Source organism: Strix uralensis, chromosome 5, assembly GCF_047716275.1.
Source record: "Strix uralensis isolate ZFMK-TIS-50842 chromosome 5, bStrUra1, whole genome shotgun sequence".
Taxonomy (NCBI): Eukaryota; Metazoa; Chordata; class Aves; order Strigiformes; family Strigidae; genus Strix; species Strix uralensis.
The window spans coordinates 47,661,670-47,680,704 of record NC_133976.1 but is presented as its reverse complement, the minus strand read 5'-3'; the positions used below and the strand labels follow the sequence as shown (position 1 = coordinate 47,680,704).

General features: G+C 37.2%; 1 protein-coding gene across 1 annotated transcript in view; it reads right to left on the bottom strand.

Moving 5' to 3' along the window:
* Nucleotides 1-16,137, bottom strand: part of LRRIQ1 (leucine rich repeats and IQ motif containing 1) — a 115,990-nt gene extending 99,853 nt beyond the window's left edge. Inside the window, 10 exon segments of the mRNA XM_074869400.1 lie at nt 2,603-2,753; nt 4,987-5,139; nt 6,074-7,282; nt 7,461-7,535; nt 9,828-10,057; nt 10,711-10,816; nt 12,004-12,098; nt 13,132-13,243; nt 15,063-15,213; nt 16,004-16,137. Coding sequence (XP_074725501.1) covers nt 2,603-2,753; nt 4,987-5,139; nt 6,074-7,282; nt 7,461-7,535; nt 9,828-10,057; nt 10,711-10,816; nt 12,004-12,098; nt 13,132-13,243; nt 15,063-15,203 — 2,272 coding nt within the window. The 5' untranslated portion in view covers nt 15,204-15,213; nt 16,004-16,137.
* Between the last annotated feature and the right edge of the window lie 2,898 nt (nt 16,138-19,035).

The window sequence follows — 19,035 nt, the reverse complement described above, 5'->3', positions numbered from 1 at the left end:
TAAAACAAAAGTATTGCAAACATAAATAAACTGTACTTCTTAGGAAAAAGCCTATAGCCTTTGGTAAACTGAATGAATAGAGAATGTTGCACAGTAGTGCAGCTTCCAAAATTGCTAAGGGACATCCTGCAAGATTTACAGATGGGAGGGATACATTAACTTCTTAAAAGCCATAAATCCATTTTTGTGTATTCTATGCAACTACTTACAACCAATAGGTTATTGTATTAAATAAATCCTGTATTATGTATCTGTTTTAACTAGACACCCTCAAAGCAATTCTGGAGCAGAGAAAGACAGATTCCAAACTGATTTTTGTGAACATTTATTTATCCACTCAAATTCATTAGAGACTCAGTAAACATAGCAGCACACTCCACAAAACAGAAAGTGCAAGAGGATTTTACTCCACTTGGCCTGTACAAAGATACTACATTCCACACAGATGACACATTCCTAGACATCATCCACTAATATTAATGTCATTCTTACAGTAATCTTGCAGACATTTTTAACAAATGAGATAAATCTGAATAAGAAGCTCATCCAGCATTATCAGCCACAAGGATAAAGATGAAGTGTCTTTAGCAAGTTTATTTTATTGTTTCTCATTAGGGTACTGATATGCTTTTACAGTAAACGTTGATATTCCAGCACCTTTATTCTCAGGTATAGAGACAGAACAGAACCTGTTCATAAATACTAACATTCCAAATTTTCACATATTAGCAAAAAATATTAAAAATATTTAAACCCTCTAAACCCAGCATTAAACCCTCTAAATTTATAGATGTTTTTTTAAGCTTTCCCATTTCCTGTTTGCTATGCCCTTGTTATTTATCACGGAATTGCATTATCCATGTTTACTGTTTCAGTCTCCCTTTTTTTTTTAACAGTGGAAACCATTTCTTTATATAAATGCCTTATGTGAATGTGTTTCATCTATCAGCTAAATAATTGTTTTATATTATTTTTCTGCTGTCCAGCAGGAAAATACAGTATGTTCACAAACTTTAAAGAAAGCCTAAATCAAGGCAAATAAAATCAAAATCCAAATCTCCTTATCTCTTTTCCATTTCCAGCTCTGCAGTCTTTCCAAGTAACATCTTTAGATTTAGCACAGACTAAGAAAGTCACCTTTTCAGGTTTCATGTTTCAATTTATACAAAATTAATTAGTGCATCATATGCAATTTTTTTCCTTGACCATAAGATTTTATTTCAATGGACAAATCTCTGAAGATTCATCTCAGTTAAGACTATAATACTGAAGTTCTATAGTCACCCATATTTTGGTGGCCTTTACGAATTTCACAGTATGTCATGCACCAAGACCCAAGTCCTTAGAGTATAGGGAGGCTGTTAGATCTAGTTCTGTTCTATCTGCTGTGATGCCTTCTTGAGGGAAATTTGCTACTTTCAAGCCTTGAGAGGTCCCTTTCAAGTAATGATCTGGCAATTTACTATGACCTTTTCTCAACTATTAATGTTGCTTTTGAGGGACCACTAATGGTCTTCTTTCCGTACATCATTCTAAAAACAAAAAAAAAAGGCTTGTCCACTTACATACAGCAAAGCCTTTGGTTATTTTCACTGCACTACACTTTCCTGACCTTTTGTCAGTAGAAAAGGCTCTGGATCCTGATTACATCTATACCAAATCTACATAACACAAGGCTCACAATGCAATATTTTTGGCTTGCCAGAAGCTGAGACACAGTATCTACCCCTTAGGCACTTTACAGTTCGAGTGGCAGTAGAAGCAGAGAGGCAAACATTTATTCACTACATGAAAAATTCCTGGCTGGCCAATAGAAAACACCCAACAGAAAACATCTATCTCCTGTAAGAAAGATTTCACGTATTCATGCATCTGTTGAGTGGTCTAGGTGCATGTAAATTTTAACTGGTTGACTGCATGCTAAAGGTACATCTGTTGCCTGCCAACTGTTGGACCTAACAAATATAACAAACTGCCTTTGTAACTATAATCAGGGTTGGCACACCTGCTGTGCTTTAAATGATCTGCACGATTCTACCTTAGACTTACCATTTTTTCCAGCTTTGGGACAATGAGCCAGAGTGGGAGGGAAATATAGAACAATAGTTTGGAGCCAGAATGAGAAGCATTTTAGTAGAAAGAAAGGCCGTGGTCCAGTGTTAGCATAGTTCACAGACTCAGACAGATAATATGATTTCTATATAACTACTTACTGTGTCAGTCAGGCACACACTGGAATTCTCTGCAGTTGCAAGGCTAGGCTTTACATTAACTGTTTCTGTAGATAAACTGAACTCAGGCTACTCACATATTCCAACTGAACCAGTGCAGGTAATATTAGGGGCTCTTCTAGAAAGATTTTTGGTTCTCTTTGACTGACAATAGTTGTATGACCTGGTAGATGGAATACATGGCAGTAGCCAAGCCATACTACAAATAAATGTGAAGTTGAGTATACTGTAAAATGCAGGTCTGTTCTGTTTCCTCATTGTCCTTGGGCTTAGCAGCTAGCTGGCCCTGAATCCAAGGGAAGTATAATGCTGAATATAAACAGCACAAATATTGTTACACAAATTGGAATCATTTTTCACTAATTTCTTACCAATTCGAGTGATTCTGTTGTAGGAAAGTTCAAGATTTTGGAGATTTATGCAGCCATCTAAGCCACAAACTGATGAAAGATGGTTCTTATTCAGAATCAGAATACAGAGATTTTCTAGGTTTTCACAGTCAATTATCTGAATGTTGTTTTCCTGCAATAAAGGAAAATAAGAATATTAAATAGCATCAGAAGTAAAGTAGCAGAATTAAGTGTAAAGATAAGGTAGACTGTCATCATTGCTTATTTTTATCCTAAACTTCTAGCTAGGAGTAAGCACATCTCTATTTTTTCCATTAGGAAAATAAATTGTTGAGTCATAGAAACTGCCTTTTGTGTCCTGCTGGGACAGAACAAAAATATATCTCGAACTTCATTCTGGCTCTGAAAATGCCCAGAAGTTGAAACAAAAAGTGTAAGGAGAAGTTAAGGACATAGTGGTCTTTTCCATATATGTTTTCCTAGCTTCCCAAATCCTATGAGACTCATCTAAAAACTGCATAGAAACCATCACATTTACTAGACACTAATGAAGATAGCTATGACTTTGCTGGAATCCCATTTACTAACAGTGAAAATCTGCATTTAGAGGTATTTTGGTCACAAACATTAACACTGTTCTCAGCTACTGTTCTTACCCCAACAGATCTTGCTCTTTTACCATTCCCCTCCCGAGGGCATTTTAATAATGCTTCCTCAGACTTTTATTTCACTATTTACTGCCCTCGATTGTTTTCTTCTGGTTTTCACCCGCAGATGCTCAAACAAACAAACAAAACTTAAATTCCCTGCCTTTGTAACAAACCGATTAAACCAAAGAGTGTAATTCCTATTCTAGAATTAACACACTGACTAGATTTAGGTGGTACTTTCAGCTGCAGGCAGAGATATGTACAGGTTTCCTTTGGAAGCTGTAACACTGATTCCTGCCCTTGGACAGTCCCTTCAGTTGCACCAGTAAGTTAAAGCAGAGAACTGATACAATTTAAATATTAGCTTTTGTATCAACAAAAGTGAGGGGCAATATCAAGTAGGAATGAATGTCCAAGGCAAAAAGAGGCAGCTGCTTTAGCTATGTGAGAAATACCTATGAAACGATCTTGGACTGTTTCAACTGCCACAAAAGAGGCTGTTTCTTCATTAAGGTTGAATGGAAGACAACTACCACATTACCTGGCACAGCGAAAGTATTAACAATATATATAATTATTAAATTATTAATAAAGCATATTTAGAAGTATATCTAACAGTCTTCTCCTCAACTAAATTATACTGACATATCCAAGTGAGGCAATCCTGTATATTATTTAAAGCATAACATTTAAAACAAAACAAAACACAAAAAAAAACATAAACCCAAAACTGTTCTGTAAGAGACAATATTTTATATTAAAAAATGCACATATAAATACCAATCTTAGTAAGACTGGCAGCTTAGATATGTATTATACCGTTATACTAATACTTTGCTCTTGTATTTTGAGGTACCCAAAATTATCAAATCCCAGAAATCATGTTCCAAATAGATAAGAAAACTGAGAAAAGGACACAGGTATTTCAACCTGCCCTATTGCAAAGCTCTAATTATTGGACAGACAACACTCCTTTACCTACAATTATTATCAGGTCTCTTCTCTGATTTTATTTTAAAAAAACAAAACCAACAAAAGCCCCATACTTTGGAAAGAACACCAGTTACTGGGCAAGCAGAAACATTCAAGATTTCTATGAATAATAAAGGCATACTAACTTTCTTGTGAATTGGTGGTGTTAAAACACATGAAATAAAAAATGTGAAGAGTTGTTTCATGTAAATTGCCAGGTTCTGGAACTAAGATGAATCACAAAGCAAAATGTTTTATTTAGTCATTCAGTTTACAAGGCCATGTAAGACACCGTGCAGTACCAACTACCTAGACATTATGCCTCTAGTGTAATTCACTATATTGTTCTTTAGCATATACGCGAGTAATTTAAACTAATATTCAAGGTGTGTACTGCAAGGGACTCTTCTTCTACCTACTCCTGATTAAGCTGAGCACCTGCTATGGTGACCAGCATCTGCCCACTCATGAATCAGAGAGACTGAAGTAACAAGGGTCAATCACTGTGCCATACTAACGCTAATCCTAGACTGATACTATCATGGACTTTTCTTGGTATAGCTTGATTCATTTGCAGGATGTTGCTTTAGTACTAATGCAAACTGTTGTATGCAATGCAACTTTGCTCACATTTGAGAGTATTTTATTAATGTTCCTATGCTCTTAAGGCACTAAAACTTATATATTCAGTTACATAAAAGTTAGATATTCAGCATAACCACGGAAGCAGCAAAACTGGCAGTTCTCCCTGAGTTATGATAAAGAATCAAATATGCTTCGTACCTCCACATTGATATACTTTAGGTCTTTGCAGTTACTTAGTCCTTCCAGTGCAACTAGTCCACAGCGCCTCAGAGTCAAAACTTGAAGATTTGAACACTCAGATAACGTTGAGAGGCTACAAGCTGTCAAATCTTCAAGTGTGAGTGTTGTGACCTACATGCATTTATTGATATATAAAATTAATTGCTTGTATATTGAACATTCGTTGTACAAAGTCACATTACAGTTATTTTCTTTAAAATGAAAAAGAGTCGAAAACTACATTCTACTAACCCTTTAGAAAATGCAAGCAACTAATGTTAATCCTTTCATATAGAAAAGGATGGCAATGATGGCTTTGATCTGTTAAATGGGAAAAGTTATTATGAAAACTATGTTTGATTTTAACATCCACCTTAAAATAAAACCAATGCTTTGCTAATGACATTGAATTTGAATGGAAGGAAGATTAACACTAAGGAAAGCAACTAATAGTGTGAATTGTTTCCCATCACACTATCATAAATAATGAGCGAGTGTGCAAAAACAGATGAAAATAGTTCAGACTAAAAGCGTATGTAGTCTAGTATGTCATCTGAGAGTGTATAACAAGATGAGAGCACAAAGAAAGCATACAGCGATAGGTTAGTAAGTGGTAAGAAAATTAAGTGCTGGGAACTAAGAGATGTTCTTTATGACAAAACACCATCTAGAAGCTGATCAGCAATGTCTTGCTTCTGGAAGAGACTACTCTGAAGGGGCTACACGAGCAGGAGCTGAAATGTGGACCGTCAGACAAAGGCAAAACCATGTTAATTTAGCAGAAAGTAGGAGCTCCTGCCTTTTACAGGCTTAAGATACTATCAATCATCTGAAGACTAATACCACACCAGTCTGCTCCACAATGCTCACAGAAATTGAAAAGTCATTCTCATTGCTCTTATTCTCCACTTGTCCAGAGGAACTTTCACTGAGATCTATATTCCGCTCAATGATAATCTCCTCCTCTTCCAAAACAGCATTCTGCTGACATAGCAAATTAAAAAAAAAAAAAAGAAAAAGTGATGGTATGGCTTCCCATTTCATTCTAAATCTTCTGTATAGTTACCTGCTGCAGAGTACTCCAGGGGCCACTATGAATTATCTTTTGTGTACTTAATGGAGGCATCTTGCTAACTGAACTCTTCTTTGGTCGTTTTTTTGTAGTTGCTTGCTTTCTTTGGTTTTCTTCACATATTTTAGACCAAGACTTACATGTGTTCATCCAGTTTATTCTCTTCTTTTCAATATCATCAGGAAGAATTAGTCTACTGGAACACTCAGCTATATCTTGAATTCTTTCCCAGGTGTCTCTGACTTCCTCATTAGCATCTTCTGTTAGAAACACAGTTTTGTTCATTGTTTCAGACTGAGAAAATTGATCTTTGACTTCTCTATTACTAGCATTTGGCTGGACATTTGGTGGACTGCTGCATATATTGTTTGCCTTATTTTCTACTGTGTCAGTGGCTCCAAAATTAACAGATTTATCCTCTGAAGTATGGCTATTTGGAGCTTTATTAAGATCTCTAGTTTGTGAGTAATTTTCTTCTACATGTCTTATTGAATTCATGTATATGTTCTCATTATTTACTTGAGAAGAGTTTTCTTTCTCAGAGCCTAGCATATTTGGTGTTGGTGTCAAATTTCTTTCTGCTGGAATCATCCAATTATTTGTTTCATCCATCATTTCAGTCTCATTTTCTTTTTGTTCCTCTACTTGCTTACTTAGTTTCTTCTTCTGTTCTCGTATTACTTTCGTATTTTCTATCTGCTTATCCTTTTTCATGTTTTCTTCGTTGTTTTCTCCACTTTCAGTCATCACAGCTTTTGCTTTTATTTCTCCTAGTTTTCTCTGTTCTTCTCTTCTTATTTGTAGCTGTTTTTCTCTCTCAAGTCTCAGGCTTGCTTTCTTTTTCTCATATTCCTCATACCTCCTCACCTGTTCCAAATGTTCCTGTCTTTCAACTTCTTGTCTCTTTTTTCCTTCTTCTTTCTTTTGCCTATTTTCTTCCATTTGCGTCTTCATTTTTTCCTCTTTTTTTTTCATTTCTTTCTCTATTTCTTTTAGTATTTTCTGCTTCTTTTTTATTTCATCTTTCCATTCTTTTAAGATAGAAGCATATTTTTTATGGACCAAAAATGATCTAAATCTAGCTTGGATTTTGACAGCTGCTGTATGCTGTTGTTCTGCCAGGTGTTGTCTTTCTTTTGCTTTCTGCTCTTCCAAGGCCTTTTTCTCCTCTTTCATTTGCAACTCTAGCTTCATGATCAATCCCTAGGCCAAAACAATTAGGATAGACTTCAACCACTTTGAAAATAGGACAGGTGTCAGCACATATTTATCATTAATAAACAGAATCTGGTGTATTAACTGTTCCAGAATAACATTCATTCTCAAAATATATGATAGTAACCTCACAGTCTTTTGACAAAAGGTCATTGTACAACCTTACCTCATGTTGCATCATTTTGTCTCTCCAAGCTTTCCTTTCTTTCTGTAACTCATCTTCTATTGCAGCTTGGTGTTTCTGCACAGCAAATTAACATAAATGAATATTATACAAAACCTGGAACATCACAAAACACCCTCTCTCTAGTATCTCCCCCATCTTCTCAACTTTCCAACGGTCCACTTTTGCAAATGACTGAATTAAAATGAGAAACTCAGCTGTGCAAGGATCAAAATAAACAACCAGATGCTTGCATCGGTAATGTGGATTTGGTCATGTAATGAAAGATGCATACCTTCAGAGGGTCAGCATCTTGGTACTGACCCAAACAACTACCACCTTCCTCTCCAAATTCTTTACTACTACTGAAGATGAAAACTATGTTTATGAAACAACCATTCAAAGTCCAGGTAGGTAATAGAAACATAACAGAAACAAACACTCTGAAAGTGGCATGAACAGTCCCCTTTAATTGCACGTCTATGTTATTGATAATCTTAAAATTTTTCAAACAGGAATTTTGTTCAGTAAAGGTAAAGAAATTTTTTTTTCACTGAAATTGCTTCTCAATGGAAAATAAAAGTTCGAGTCTATTTTCTCACTATTTGCAAATAATCAGCATTTCCCTCCTTGTCCAACATATTCTCAATCAGAAAAAAAAAATCCGAATGATCTGGAGTTACATCTGACTAAAAATTAGCAGACAGTAAGTACCTGAAAACCAGAGGCAGACCCAGAATCACATAACTTCTGGTGGAACCAAGATAAATCAGTACCAGCCAAATCAAATATACAGCAGGATATGGAGGAACCAGTATAAAACAAACTAGCACTTCCAACTCAGAGCAAAACATCTCCCAGGTGCCTAAGCACTGTTTTTCATGTATGTTCAGAAGCATGCTGTTCAGACAATAGGAGACTAGACATCTAGATCCTTCTATAATGGGGGAAGTTAGTCTCCATCTCTCACCTCTAAAAAGAGCGCTCTAGGAACAGCACTACCAAAGTGCCTAAATGGGGACATGCCCCACCTTGTCTATAGAGAAAGCAAGCCATTCTAGGTCCAAAAATTATTTGTGACATCAAAGAGCAGAGGAAGCATAATCAGTTTGTGGCCTGTTGAAAAGGGAGCTATATTAGACATTTAACTGGTCTTCAGAGATCAAAGGTCTTTTTCACTTACAAAGCCCTTCCTTAATTTTAGTGACTTGAATTACCTTGCTGAGACCAAGATACCCACCTCTTCAGAAAGCTACAAATTAGTTCACTGAAAGTGCAGTGTTAATGCATGTCTCAAAACACAAATATCTAGGCTAAATAATAAAACATTCTGGCCCCGCATGTATGTCTGAGGGTTGCACTTCATGTTCTTATGCTCTTTTGTAGAGAGCTATCAAATTTTATCCTTCAGTATGCACCACATGTTATAGCAAAACATAACTAGATACTCTGAGAATGCAACAAGTTAACACATGGAGTCATGTTCTGTTGTGGCAGAACTCAGTAGATGAAGCCTGACTCAGTTTCCCAGATACAGACGAGAATAGGAATATTGTAACTTTTACCTAGATGAAGCACAGCACCAGCAGTTCTGAACTGAATGATTTTGGTTCAGATTACATCACCTACGACTTTTCATCTAAATGTGAAATTGAGGTGAGAGGTCCAAAGTAAGTAAGTATTTTCTATTAAGGCACAGTTACCATTTTCATTTGTGAGTAGTTTAGCACAACTCACATTTCTGGTACTTTGGCTGGTGTCATAATATAATAACTTAGTAAGGACAAAACCTAAAGAATAATTTAACATTTACCATGGTGTCCTGGTTTAGCTAGGATAGGGTTAAGTTTCCCCAGCAGTGGGGGGGGGAGCTCTAGCCAGGTTATTCAATACCATGCTGACGTCACCTCCTGGCACCCAAGCATGGGAGAATCGATAGAATGTGCGGGGTATGCAGTCGTTCCTCTCACTGGTGTATCGGTATATACCTTGCTCTGATCATTGTTATCACTGTTATTGTTATTGTTGTTGTTTGCTGTGTTGCTGTTGCACTGTTGTATTAAACCTCTCCTTATCTCAGCCCTGGGGCTTTGTATTTCACTCCCTTTGTGGGGGAGGGGCAGCAGCCGTGTGGTCTCAGACCCTGGCAGGGACTAAACCACCACACATGGCAAATTCATTTACTGTTGATCAAAGCAGTAAACACATAAAACCCAATGGTTCGTACTTAAATATGTCTTACATCTCACTTTGGAATCACAAGTAGACAGAGGTTAGGACGATCATTCAGTTTGGGAAAGTACTCTCACATTAAATTTTGAATTCGGATAGTCTAGATGGGAACAGATTGGCTTCAATATTGTTATTTACCTTATGAAGAAGCTCTAACTTTATTCTTTCAGCCTCAAATTCCTCCAGATGCTGAACCCTTCTTGCGTGATCCTCTTTATTCTGTTTTTCCTGTGATTCCCTTTCAGCTTTCCACTTTTTCCTCTTCTCATCTTCAAGCTTCCTTTGTCTCTTCTCCCACTGTTCAAATTTTTGTCTACATTTTTCTTCTACTTCATGATGAGTAAGGCTTACGCTCATTTCAACTTCAGCTATGAATTTGTAATCAACCAAGCAAACCTTTTATTTAATTTCTCATTAAGTATTGGGGGACAGTAAACAGTCTTAAAGTATTGACAAGAAAAGGATTCTGTGCTGATACAGCTAGCAATATATATCCCCAAGAAAATCAGAACTACAACACAAGTCTTTATTATCAGAGATATCTTATCATGATGCATGCTTACTGACTCTGCTACAGTCATGCTAATTCTACCAATGTATATTTCAGGATTACATTTTGGCTTCAGAATGAATGTCTTATGTGGCTGTCAGCAGGGGTTTTATAACTGATGCACTCCACCCCAAAACATGCAAAGGCCATGGCGAAGGGAAATGTTCCCAGCCAAGTTGTGGCCAAAGCACAAGCTGCTTAATGTCTCTAATCTGGCTTCCATTTGTATTCATAATTAAATCATTTCTGGAAAGTATTTTTTGACACAAATTTCTACCAGGACATTAAAGACTAGGATAATTTTGTGATCCTGAAATGAGCATTTGCTCATGTCCAGTTAATGAAGTATCAAAATTTACTGCTTACTGTAATTCTTTATACAGAACTTTATGATACTCATGAAGACAGAAAAGCAGGAAATAGTGATATGATGCTAAAGATCAATTCAACCAAACTAATGCATTTGCTTACCTGTAACAAAATGGTCATCAGTGCCTATTTCATCACTGGTGGACCGACTATTACAACTAGGTGTTGTAGCAATCTGCAAGTCTTCATTTTCAATTTCAAATAGTACCTAATATAGTTTAATATTGTCATTAAGAAACAAGAAACAGAGTCTAAAAGCAGAACATTACAAAAATCTTCCAGAACAAGGATAAGCTTTTCATCATGTGACAAGCACAATAATATGAAACTTACCAGTGACTGGAATCCTTAGACTTTGAATAATGCAAATGTATCAGTCAAAATACTGTTTTCTAGAGTAATAAATATTGGAGTATTTCCCAAAATATATAATATTTCTATGTTTTTTTAAATATATTTACTTTAATATATTTGACTTGGAAAAATTAATGTTTTCCATTTGGGATTTGTTTTACTTTCTGTGGAATTAAGCACTATATTTATGCATTAATACTGTTATGCACATAGGGGAAGAACTAGTTACAGAGTAAATTTTTAAGAAGTCTATTTGAAAATAATGCTATGGGCACAAAGACTGTTACATTTCTTTCATTGTTCTTTATAGGCAAGAAGTGATCTATTCCTGCTCATTTATCATCCATTCATCACATTCTTGGGCCATATATTATTTGTGATGCAGCTGAAGTCACATAAAGTAATTGGGCTGAGAACAAAAAATCATGTTTGCAAAAGTGCTCACTAATAAAATCCAGGTGACAAATTAAAAGTGATTAAATTAAATACAGGTTTATGTCTTTCTAAGAACTTCAGCAAGTTATTCAATCAATTCCTTTGAAAATATAGAAGAACCCAGGCTCATAACTCCTGATTCATCTTTGAAAGTTACAGACATGATTATGTTACATTTTCTACAAAATCATGGAATATATTAGGAGCAAGATTAATAGTAGCACATCCTCCCAATCATCATAAAAAGAGTAAGATTAGAGATGTTTAAAAGTGTTATCATACTATTGAGATAATATTCTGCAAATAATTAACAATAAAGGATTATTCAGGTTTTTTTAATTTTGTTGATTTTTGTGCTCAGCATCTCAGCTACTGATACAGAGAATTTATTCCAAATTTTAAATCTTATAGACATGGTGTATTACAGCTGATGTCCCAGTTCTAAAGAATGGCATATACAAACTCATCTTAAAACCTTATAGTCTGACAGAAACAAAACTGAACACATCTACAGGTCTCCTTAGGAGGTCAACAAAGCACATGTATATTATATAGAACACTTAATAGAATTTTGTTCACTATAAATATTGTTTAAATAGAGAATACCTTTTTTTTTAATTGTTCTGGATCTTCATTATATTCAGAAGCCAATTTTGCCAAGTAATCTGAAGCGTGGCAAGAAACTACCCCATAAGTGTTACCTAAAGAAGAAATAAATATATAATTTAGTACAGAGAGAGAAAATCCATTACCAGTACTCAGTTCTGCTCTATACTGCTTAGCTACTAAATTTCTTTAAACTAAAATAATTTATTCCCTTTAAGACTCTTATCCTCTGCTCACAATTTTAATGAAATATATATGAGAGTCATTTACCTACATTAAAAGCAGCAAATATGGGTAACTGGAACACACAAATTGATATCATAAGAATCCAGTGATAAAAAATATGAAAGAGAATTCCATAGCATAGAACACAGCAGAACTTTTTCTGTGTAGAATAGTCCAGTAGAAATTGTATCAGATAGGTCAAAAACTAACAAAAAAAAGAACTACAAAAATAATGAAAAAGAGTAAATGTCCATTACAAAACAAAAAGAATAAAAAGAAACCTTCCTCAAATATCAAAATGTATAGACAATATTGAACTTTTGTTTACAAAGACCGTTACAGTAAATGAGTGGGAAACCCAAGATTATGTGAAAAACTAGAACGGAACAGACAATGCCAGCTCTCTGGCACATAAACTATGAGCTTGGCTTCAGTCACACAGCTGACACAGCAATATTGTTTCTAATTACAAGGTCATTTCATTTAATGCTAGCTTGGATATCACTAAAGACAGACTTTAAACATATCCTATGGGATTCAATTGTATCTGAATTGCTTTACTGCTGATTGTTTGTCTGTATGAGCTCCTAGTGACTTCATTATAGATTCTCTTGAAGAGTCTGGCCCAGGTCTTGTCTTAGACAATGATCCTGCAACTTGCCTTGATCTATGGTTTAGCATCAGATGAATTTTTAGAAAAATTCAATTCATACTCAGATGTTAATCCTAGAAGACAGAACTGCACAGTTTTATTCCCAGAGCTTTTCAGCATGCATTCAGAAGCTGATGCAATAGGTTTCACTGCTTGCTCTACTTAAAAGTTTGCATTGTTTTACTGATGATTGTTAGTCTTCCACTGGCAATACGAGGTGCATAAATATTTTAACTGTGATCACTGCTTACTTGTAGTTTCTTCATCTTCTAAGTCTTGCAGTATAAGCTTTTCAGCATCTTGATTTCTGCTCTTTATAAAGTTTAAATAGGAGAGAACTGATTCTGGCAAGTCATCTGAAATCTAGAAAAACATGATGTTTGACATAAATTCTACATTTTCATCTCACAGCCACGACCAGAGGTAAATACTTGACATGGAAGAATAAAGACTCATTTTGGCTTCATCTATAAAGCACTGATGGAGAATTAGTAGCAATTGCTACCAAAATTTTTCCCAATTCCTACATCTTCCCATCGTCTTCTCACTCACTGGCCAATTAATAATTCTAATTTTTAATTACTTTCTAATTAAATTTTGATTAGAACACATTTTAGTAACTTATAGTTCACTATCTTCAGAAACATGTTTTAATTAATATTTTTTTTGCAGTTGTGTTGGACCAAGAAATTAAGGAAAAGGTTAAGACAGAAATTAACAAAATACCTATAATGTACAGGGTCTTTTTCTTAAAAATGTTCAGACCCTTTAAAAAATAATTTAATTTTAAATTTACTAATGTTTAAAGTATGCATGTAAATCAGACTCTTCAACTTTCTTTACTACATAGATACTTTCTATTCAAAAGACTGTAAGGATCTGGGAAAATGGACTGCCTTCTCTCAGATGTGTAAATACCAGTAAACATTGCTGGCATTCAGCATGTGAGTGCATAAATCATAGGATCATAGAATCATTCAGGTTGGAAAAGACTTTTAAGATCAAGTCCAACTGTTAATGTAACACTGTCAAGTTCACCGCTAAATGATGTCCCTAAGTGCCACATCTACACATCTTTTAAATACCTCCAGGGATGATGACTCAACCACTTCCCTGACCAGCCTGTTCCAATGCCTGACAGCCCTTGCAGTTAAGAAATTTTTCCTAATATCTAATCTAAACCTCCCCTGGTGCAATTTGAGGCTATTTCCTCTTGTCCTATCACTTGTTACTTGGGAAAAGAGACTGACACTTACCTCGCTACAAACTCCTTTCAGATAGTTGTGACGAGCAATGAGGTCTCCCTGAGCCTCCTTTTCTCCAGGCTAAACTCAGCTGCTCCTCATAAGACTTGCTCTCTAGACCTGTCACCAGTTTCATTGCCCTTCTCTGGACACGCTCCATCACCTCAATGTCTTTCTTGTAGTGTGGAGCCCAAAACTGAAGACTGTATTCAAGGTGCAGCCTCACCACCAGTGCCAAGTACAGGGCAACGATCACTTCCCTTCCCTAGTTCTGGCCACACTACATCCGATACAAGCCAGGATGCATATTATCACTGTCATGCAATTATCACTGATGCCTTTGCCTATCTCTATGTCATATCAAACGTATGATTTATGGTCACAAATGACCAATATCATCAACCCTAATATCCTATAGACCAATCCTTTTGCTAGGAGTCTGAAAGATTAAAATAACTGCAACGAATCCAAATCACTGATTGGATTTCAGAGGAAAACCTTTCCCCAAAATAAGAAGTAATTCAAAAAAGAGGACTTGAAGAACCAATTCGTATGAAATTAATATCAGGAAGTCTTCAAATGTAAGACAGTCTCTTGTAAGATTTAAATATAGATGAAGAATCATTGGCTTATTCATCCAGATTTAATCTACCTCATTGGCTTTAATAAAATCTTCCAGCTTCAGAGGATTCTAAAACAAATCATTATCTATGAGTCTGATTTTCTCACTTAAGCTGAATGCTGATATCCACCTCTTTTATTGTCTTGTCACCACTGGAGGTTACATTTTTCATGAAGCAATACTACCGAGACTACTGTTCAGAAAAAATCCTGAGGTTAGGTATGTCATGAAAAAGTTCATTCAGCAGATAGGCTTTCCAATGCCCATACTACTTTCAAGCTGAAATAGAAGCACTTTTAGCCCTTTTAATACTTACTGTCTCACTGTCACTCAAAGCTTCATCTGATACCTTTGTGTCAGGATCATCTGCTTCAAAGGACGAAACACTGATTCTGCTTAATTCAATTTCTATTTCTTTTTCAATTCCTTCAGTATCTTCTGACAGTCTACTTTCCATAGCGTCATATCTGCTTTCAAAGCACAACAGAGAAAATACTCTCATTTTCCGTAAGTGCTCATTTACAGTAAGTTTTTTCAGATGTATTTATTGAACTGTTGGCTTAAAACAGGAAAAGGAACAGCAGAAGTTTGTTCTGAACACCTCACTCCACACCAAGAAGCAAAAAATAAGAAAAATGTTAGTGATAAGAGAATCTCCCGTTAGTCTACCCCTCTAAATTTTACAAATATTACCAAATTTGAATATTAAAAACCTCTTCCTGCTCTCTACTCCTTGTGGACAGTATCAGTGCTACAACCTTTTTTCCAGCCCTTATAGCTGCAAAGAAACAAAGCAAAAGCTTCAAACAATAAATACATATGAACAATTACAAAATAAGACTAAGAGTCCAGAAAGCACTTGATGAAGTTGTAACAATAAAGTAGTGAGAAATGGCCTAAACCACAGAAGTACAAGACTTGTAGATGGATTCAGGCAAGAGGGGAAGGGGCTCCTCGCCGTCCCCACCCCCCCGTAACCTGCCCGCCTCTGCTCATCCCTAGCCCCAATTAGGGGACAGGGGAGGCATCCCAGACCCGCTCCATCAGAGGCAACGGGCAGCACCTCAGCCGTGAGGCCGCGAACCAGTTCCTCGTTGAGAGAAACTACATCTCCCAGACGGCCCCGCGGCGGGGGGTCACCCGCCCACCGCCGTTTCCCGGAAAGGCCGCGGAGCCGCCCCTTTGCATGCTGGGAGTTGTAGTCCGCCCCTCAAGGCACCCCGAGCTCTCCGCCCTCTACTCCGTGTAGCTACTCACTTGTCGTTCAGCCCAGGTCCTACCGAAGCCCCCGCCTTCCTGGCCGCCTCCGGAGACTGACCGCCCCTCCGCTCTGAAATTCTGCAGCCCCCAGCCGCCCCCGGTCAGGCCCTGCGCGGGGACAACGAGAGCCCCGCCAGCGCGCTGCTAAACCAGGAGCGTCACCACGGCAACGGGTAACAGCGGCTCGGAAGGCAAGCGGGAGGATCCAAACTTCGCCAGCAGCGGGTGGTTCATGACGGTAGGGCGGGTGGTGGCGCCCCTCCGAAGGCGTGGGACGAAACACCTCGCAGACCTTTTTTCTGTGTTTTTAAAATTTTATTTTAAGTAATGGACTGGAATTTAGTATTCAGAATAAATTGGAATAAGCAGTTAATAGGAAAAAAAAAGAAAGAATAAAAGCAGACCAAAGACAAGGTGTGGTAAAGGTGAACTGAAATACCATGGTTTTGCTCCCTGTTTGCCAGGAGAACTCGAGGCATGAAGAATGAAAACCCGACAGACACCCCTTCTGCGTTCACACCCTGGGGCCCCGTTGTGGCTTGGAAAGGCCGGCGGTCCGCGGGCGTTTGGGGGCCATGGCAGCCTGCTGCCAGCTGGTTAGCCTGGGCAGGCCTGAGGGGTGCAGGGGGACCGCCAGCTAGGCATACCCTGTCGCCTGTGCTGAGGGCAGGGAACAAAGAATAATAGTTAAAAAAAAGATCTGAGAAAGGCACATTCAAATTATTTGAGAGCTGGAGAAAATGTCCAGTCAGAGAATTAAAGACTCCACACAATTCAGTCTAGCAAAAGCGATATGGGGCAGGGAGTGTGCAGACAATATCATTTTAATATGTAGCTGTATTTATAGGGAATGCGTCTGTCCCTGAAGTCTGATTAGGAATACCAAGGTGCAAAGACAGGTATAGCAGAAAAATAAGAGCTGAAAGGCAAAGACAGATTTTACCTAGAAAATGAGCACTTTGTGAGCAATGGGAAGGATCTGCCAAGGATAGTAGGGTTTTTTTCCATCTATCTTCTCTAAAATAAACTGAGTACCTTTCTGAAAGGCTTATGGATGTTAACCACAAAATAGTGGATTCAAGGGCAACCATTTACCATATTCTCACCAGTGTTATGGATGAATAAGACATTTAAATCGTCAAACAATGGAAACTCATCCATTTGAAATCCAGCCTGCCATGTGTCATACTTTACAGAATCATGTATCCAGTGAACTTTTCAATGTGGTCAAGTCTTCAAGCACTGAGCTGAATGTGCACTTGTTTTGTAATGCGAGTTACGCTGTGATCATGGTGATTTAAGACCACAAACACCATGTCAAAATAAAAAAAAACGTTTCTGTGGGCCTGTTGCCTGTAACCAGGAAGTCAGGGCTGATCAACAGAAGAAAGCTTCTCTGTTGTAAGGATGTGGTTAAGCTGGACTTCAGGAAGAAACGTAATTATGAGACTGCTCTTTAAGGTAGGATGGAAATACTCAGAGATGGTAAGGATTTGCTTGTGAAGTAACAATATAATGCTTCTATTTTTCAGATAAGATAAACTGAAATATTATTATTATTATTATTAAAATGACTCAAAATAAAACACTGAAACTGCGTGGTTATTACAACAGAACTATTGCAGATGCCAGTTTTCAAGTGAAATATGTAACTGTTCAGGGATTTTTACTTGAACAATGCATCACACCAATGTTTTAATACATTCTGGTTTTGAAAATTCTGATGAAGTTTAATTACTCTTAAAAGTAGTGGATCTTCTTCAGGGAAAGTGCGAAACCAGTTGTCTAATACAGTTTACCATAAGTTTACATGGTGCATTATTGATCCAAATCCAGTGCAGAGCTAGTTTGAGAAGCTTGTAGCTTTCTTCATTCTGTGATTCAGCAACAGAAGTTTTATAATCCAGGCAATGATGATCTTGACAGGGCAGGCAAAGCTTGTGCTTGCTGAATCTTTTCTTCTAATCAACAAATTTGATACATATGTAACATATGTTTTGTATGGAAAATAATTGTTAACGCAAGATTTTTTTTGACCACAGAAGCTTCGTCTTTGTCATTTTTTTACTGTTTTACAAATAGCAGAAGACATAACTTCATATTGTAATCAATCCGTAGTAATTCTGACAGAAGACAAGAACAATTCCTTTCAAACAAATCCCTTTGCATTAGAAAATACTTTCCAAAGAGTATGCCTATGCTGGTAATGTTCATGCATCTGTGCATGTTTGTGTGCCCGCCTGCTTTACACATGAGAAGTGTAGGACAACTGCAGTCGGCTGCTGTTACAGAAACCATCTTCTAACACTGCTGCTCTTCAACTCTTTCCAGCTTCTACCACAAAGCCAGGCAGACCAAAATGCCAGAGTATGTTTACAGAAGAGGCAAGACAGGTGAAAGGGAACACGAGGTGGGGAGAAATGTGTTTCTGTGCAAAAATCTTGATAGGCCCAGAAGATGCAGTATCCCATAATGATAATAATAAGAATGATATATAAAAAAAGCAGCCCTGCATCAGAGAGTTTACAGTCCTATGGGTCTTTTCTGCTGAAATATGCTAAACTATACTTAAAATGTGGATGCCCATGTGACTTCACTGCAGTCCTGTTGACATTTGCAAGCATTTGTAAGGGCGATGCTGTTGTTACTCAGGTTCTAAAGCACACTTTACATGTATTTCAGGGGCAATTGCTATGGGCAGGATCTTTGCTTGCCCTTCCATTGACCAAGCACCCCCTTGCCATTGATGACAGATGAAGTGCATTTCTTGATTTCATTTCATTTGAAAGGAATTCAACTTTTCACATCCTGTTACAATCCGCAACAAAAAATGGAGGAAAAAAGTAAGTGAGGGTGACTGGGAGATTCACTTCAAAAGTGTAAAGTGTACTCTGAAGTTTAGTACAAGGCAGTTGGTAGCACTGTTTGACAGCTCTCGTGGCTTTGTTAGAACTGTGTGCTGGATTGCACTGAAATCTTTAGGCTGTATCTGCTGTTTTCAACAAAAATTGAATCAAGTTGTGTAGACA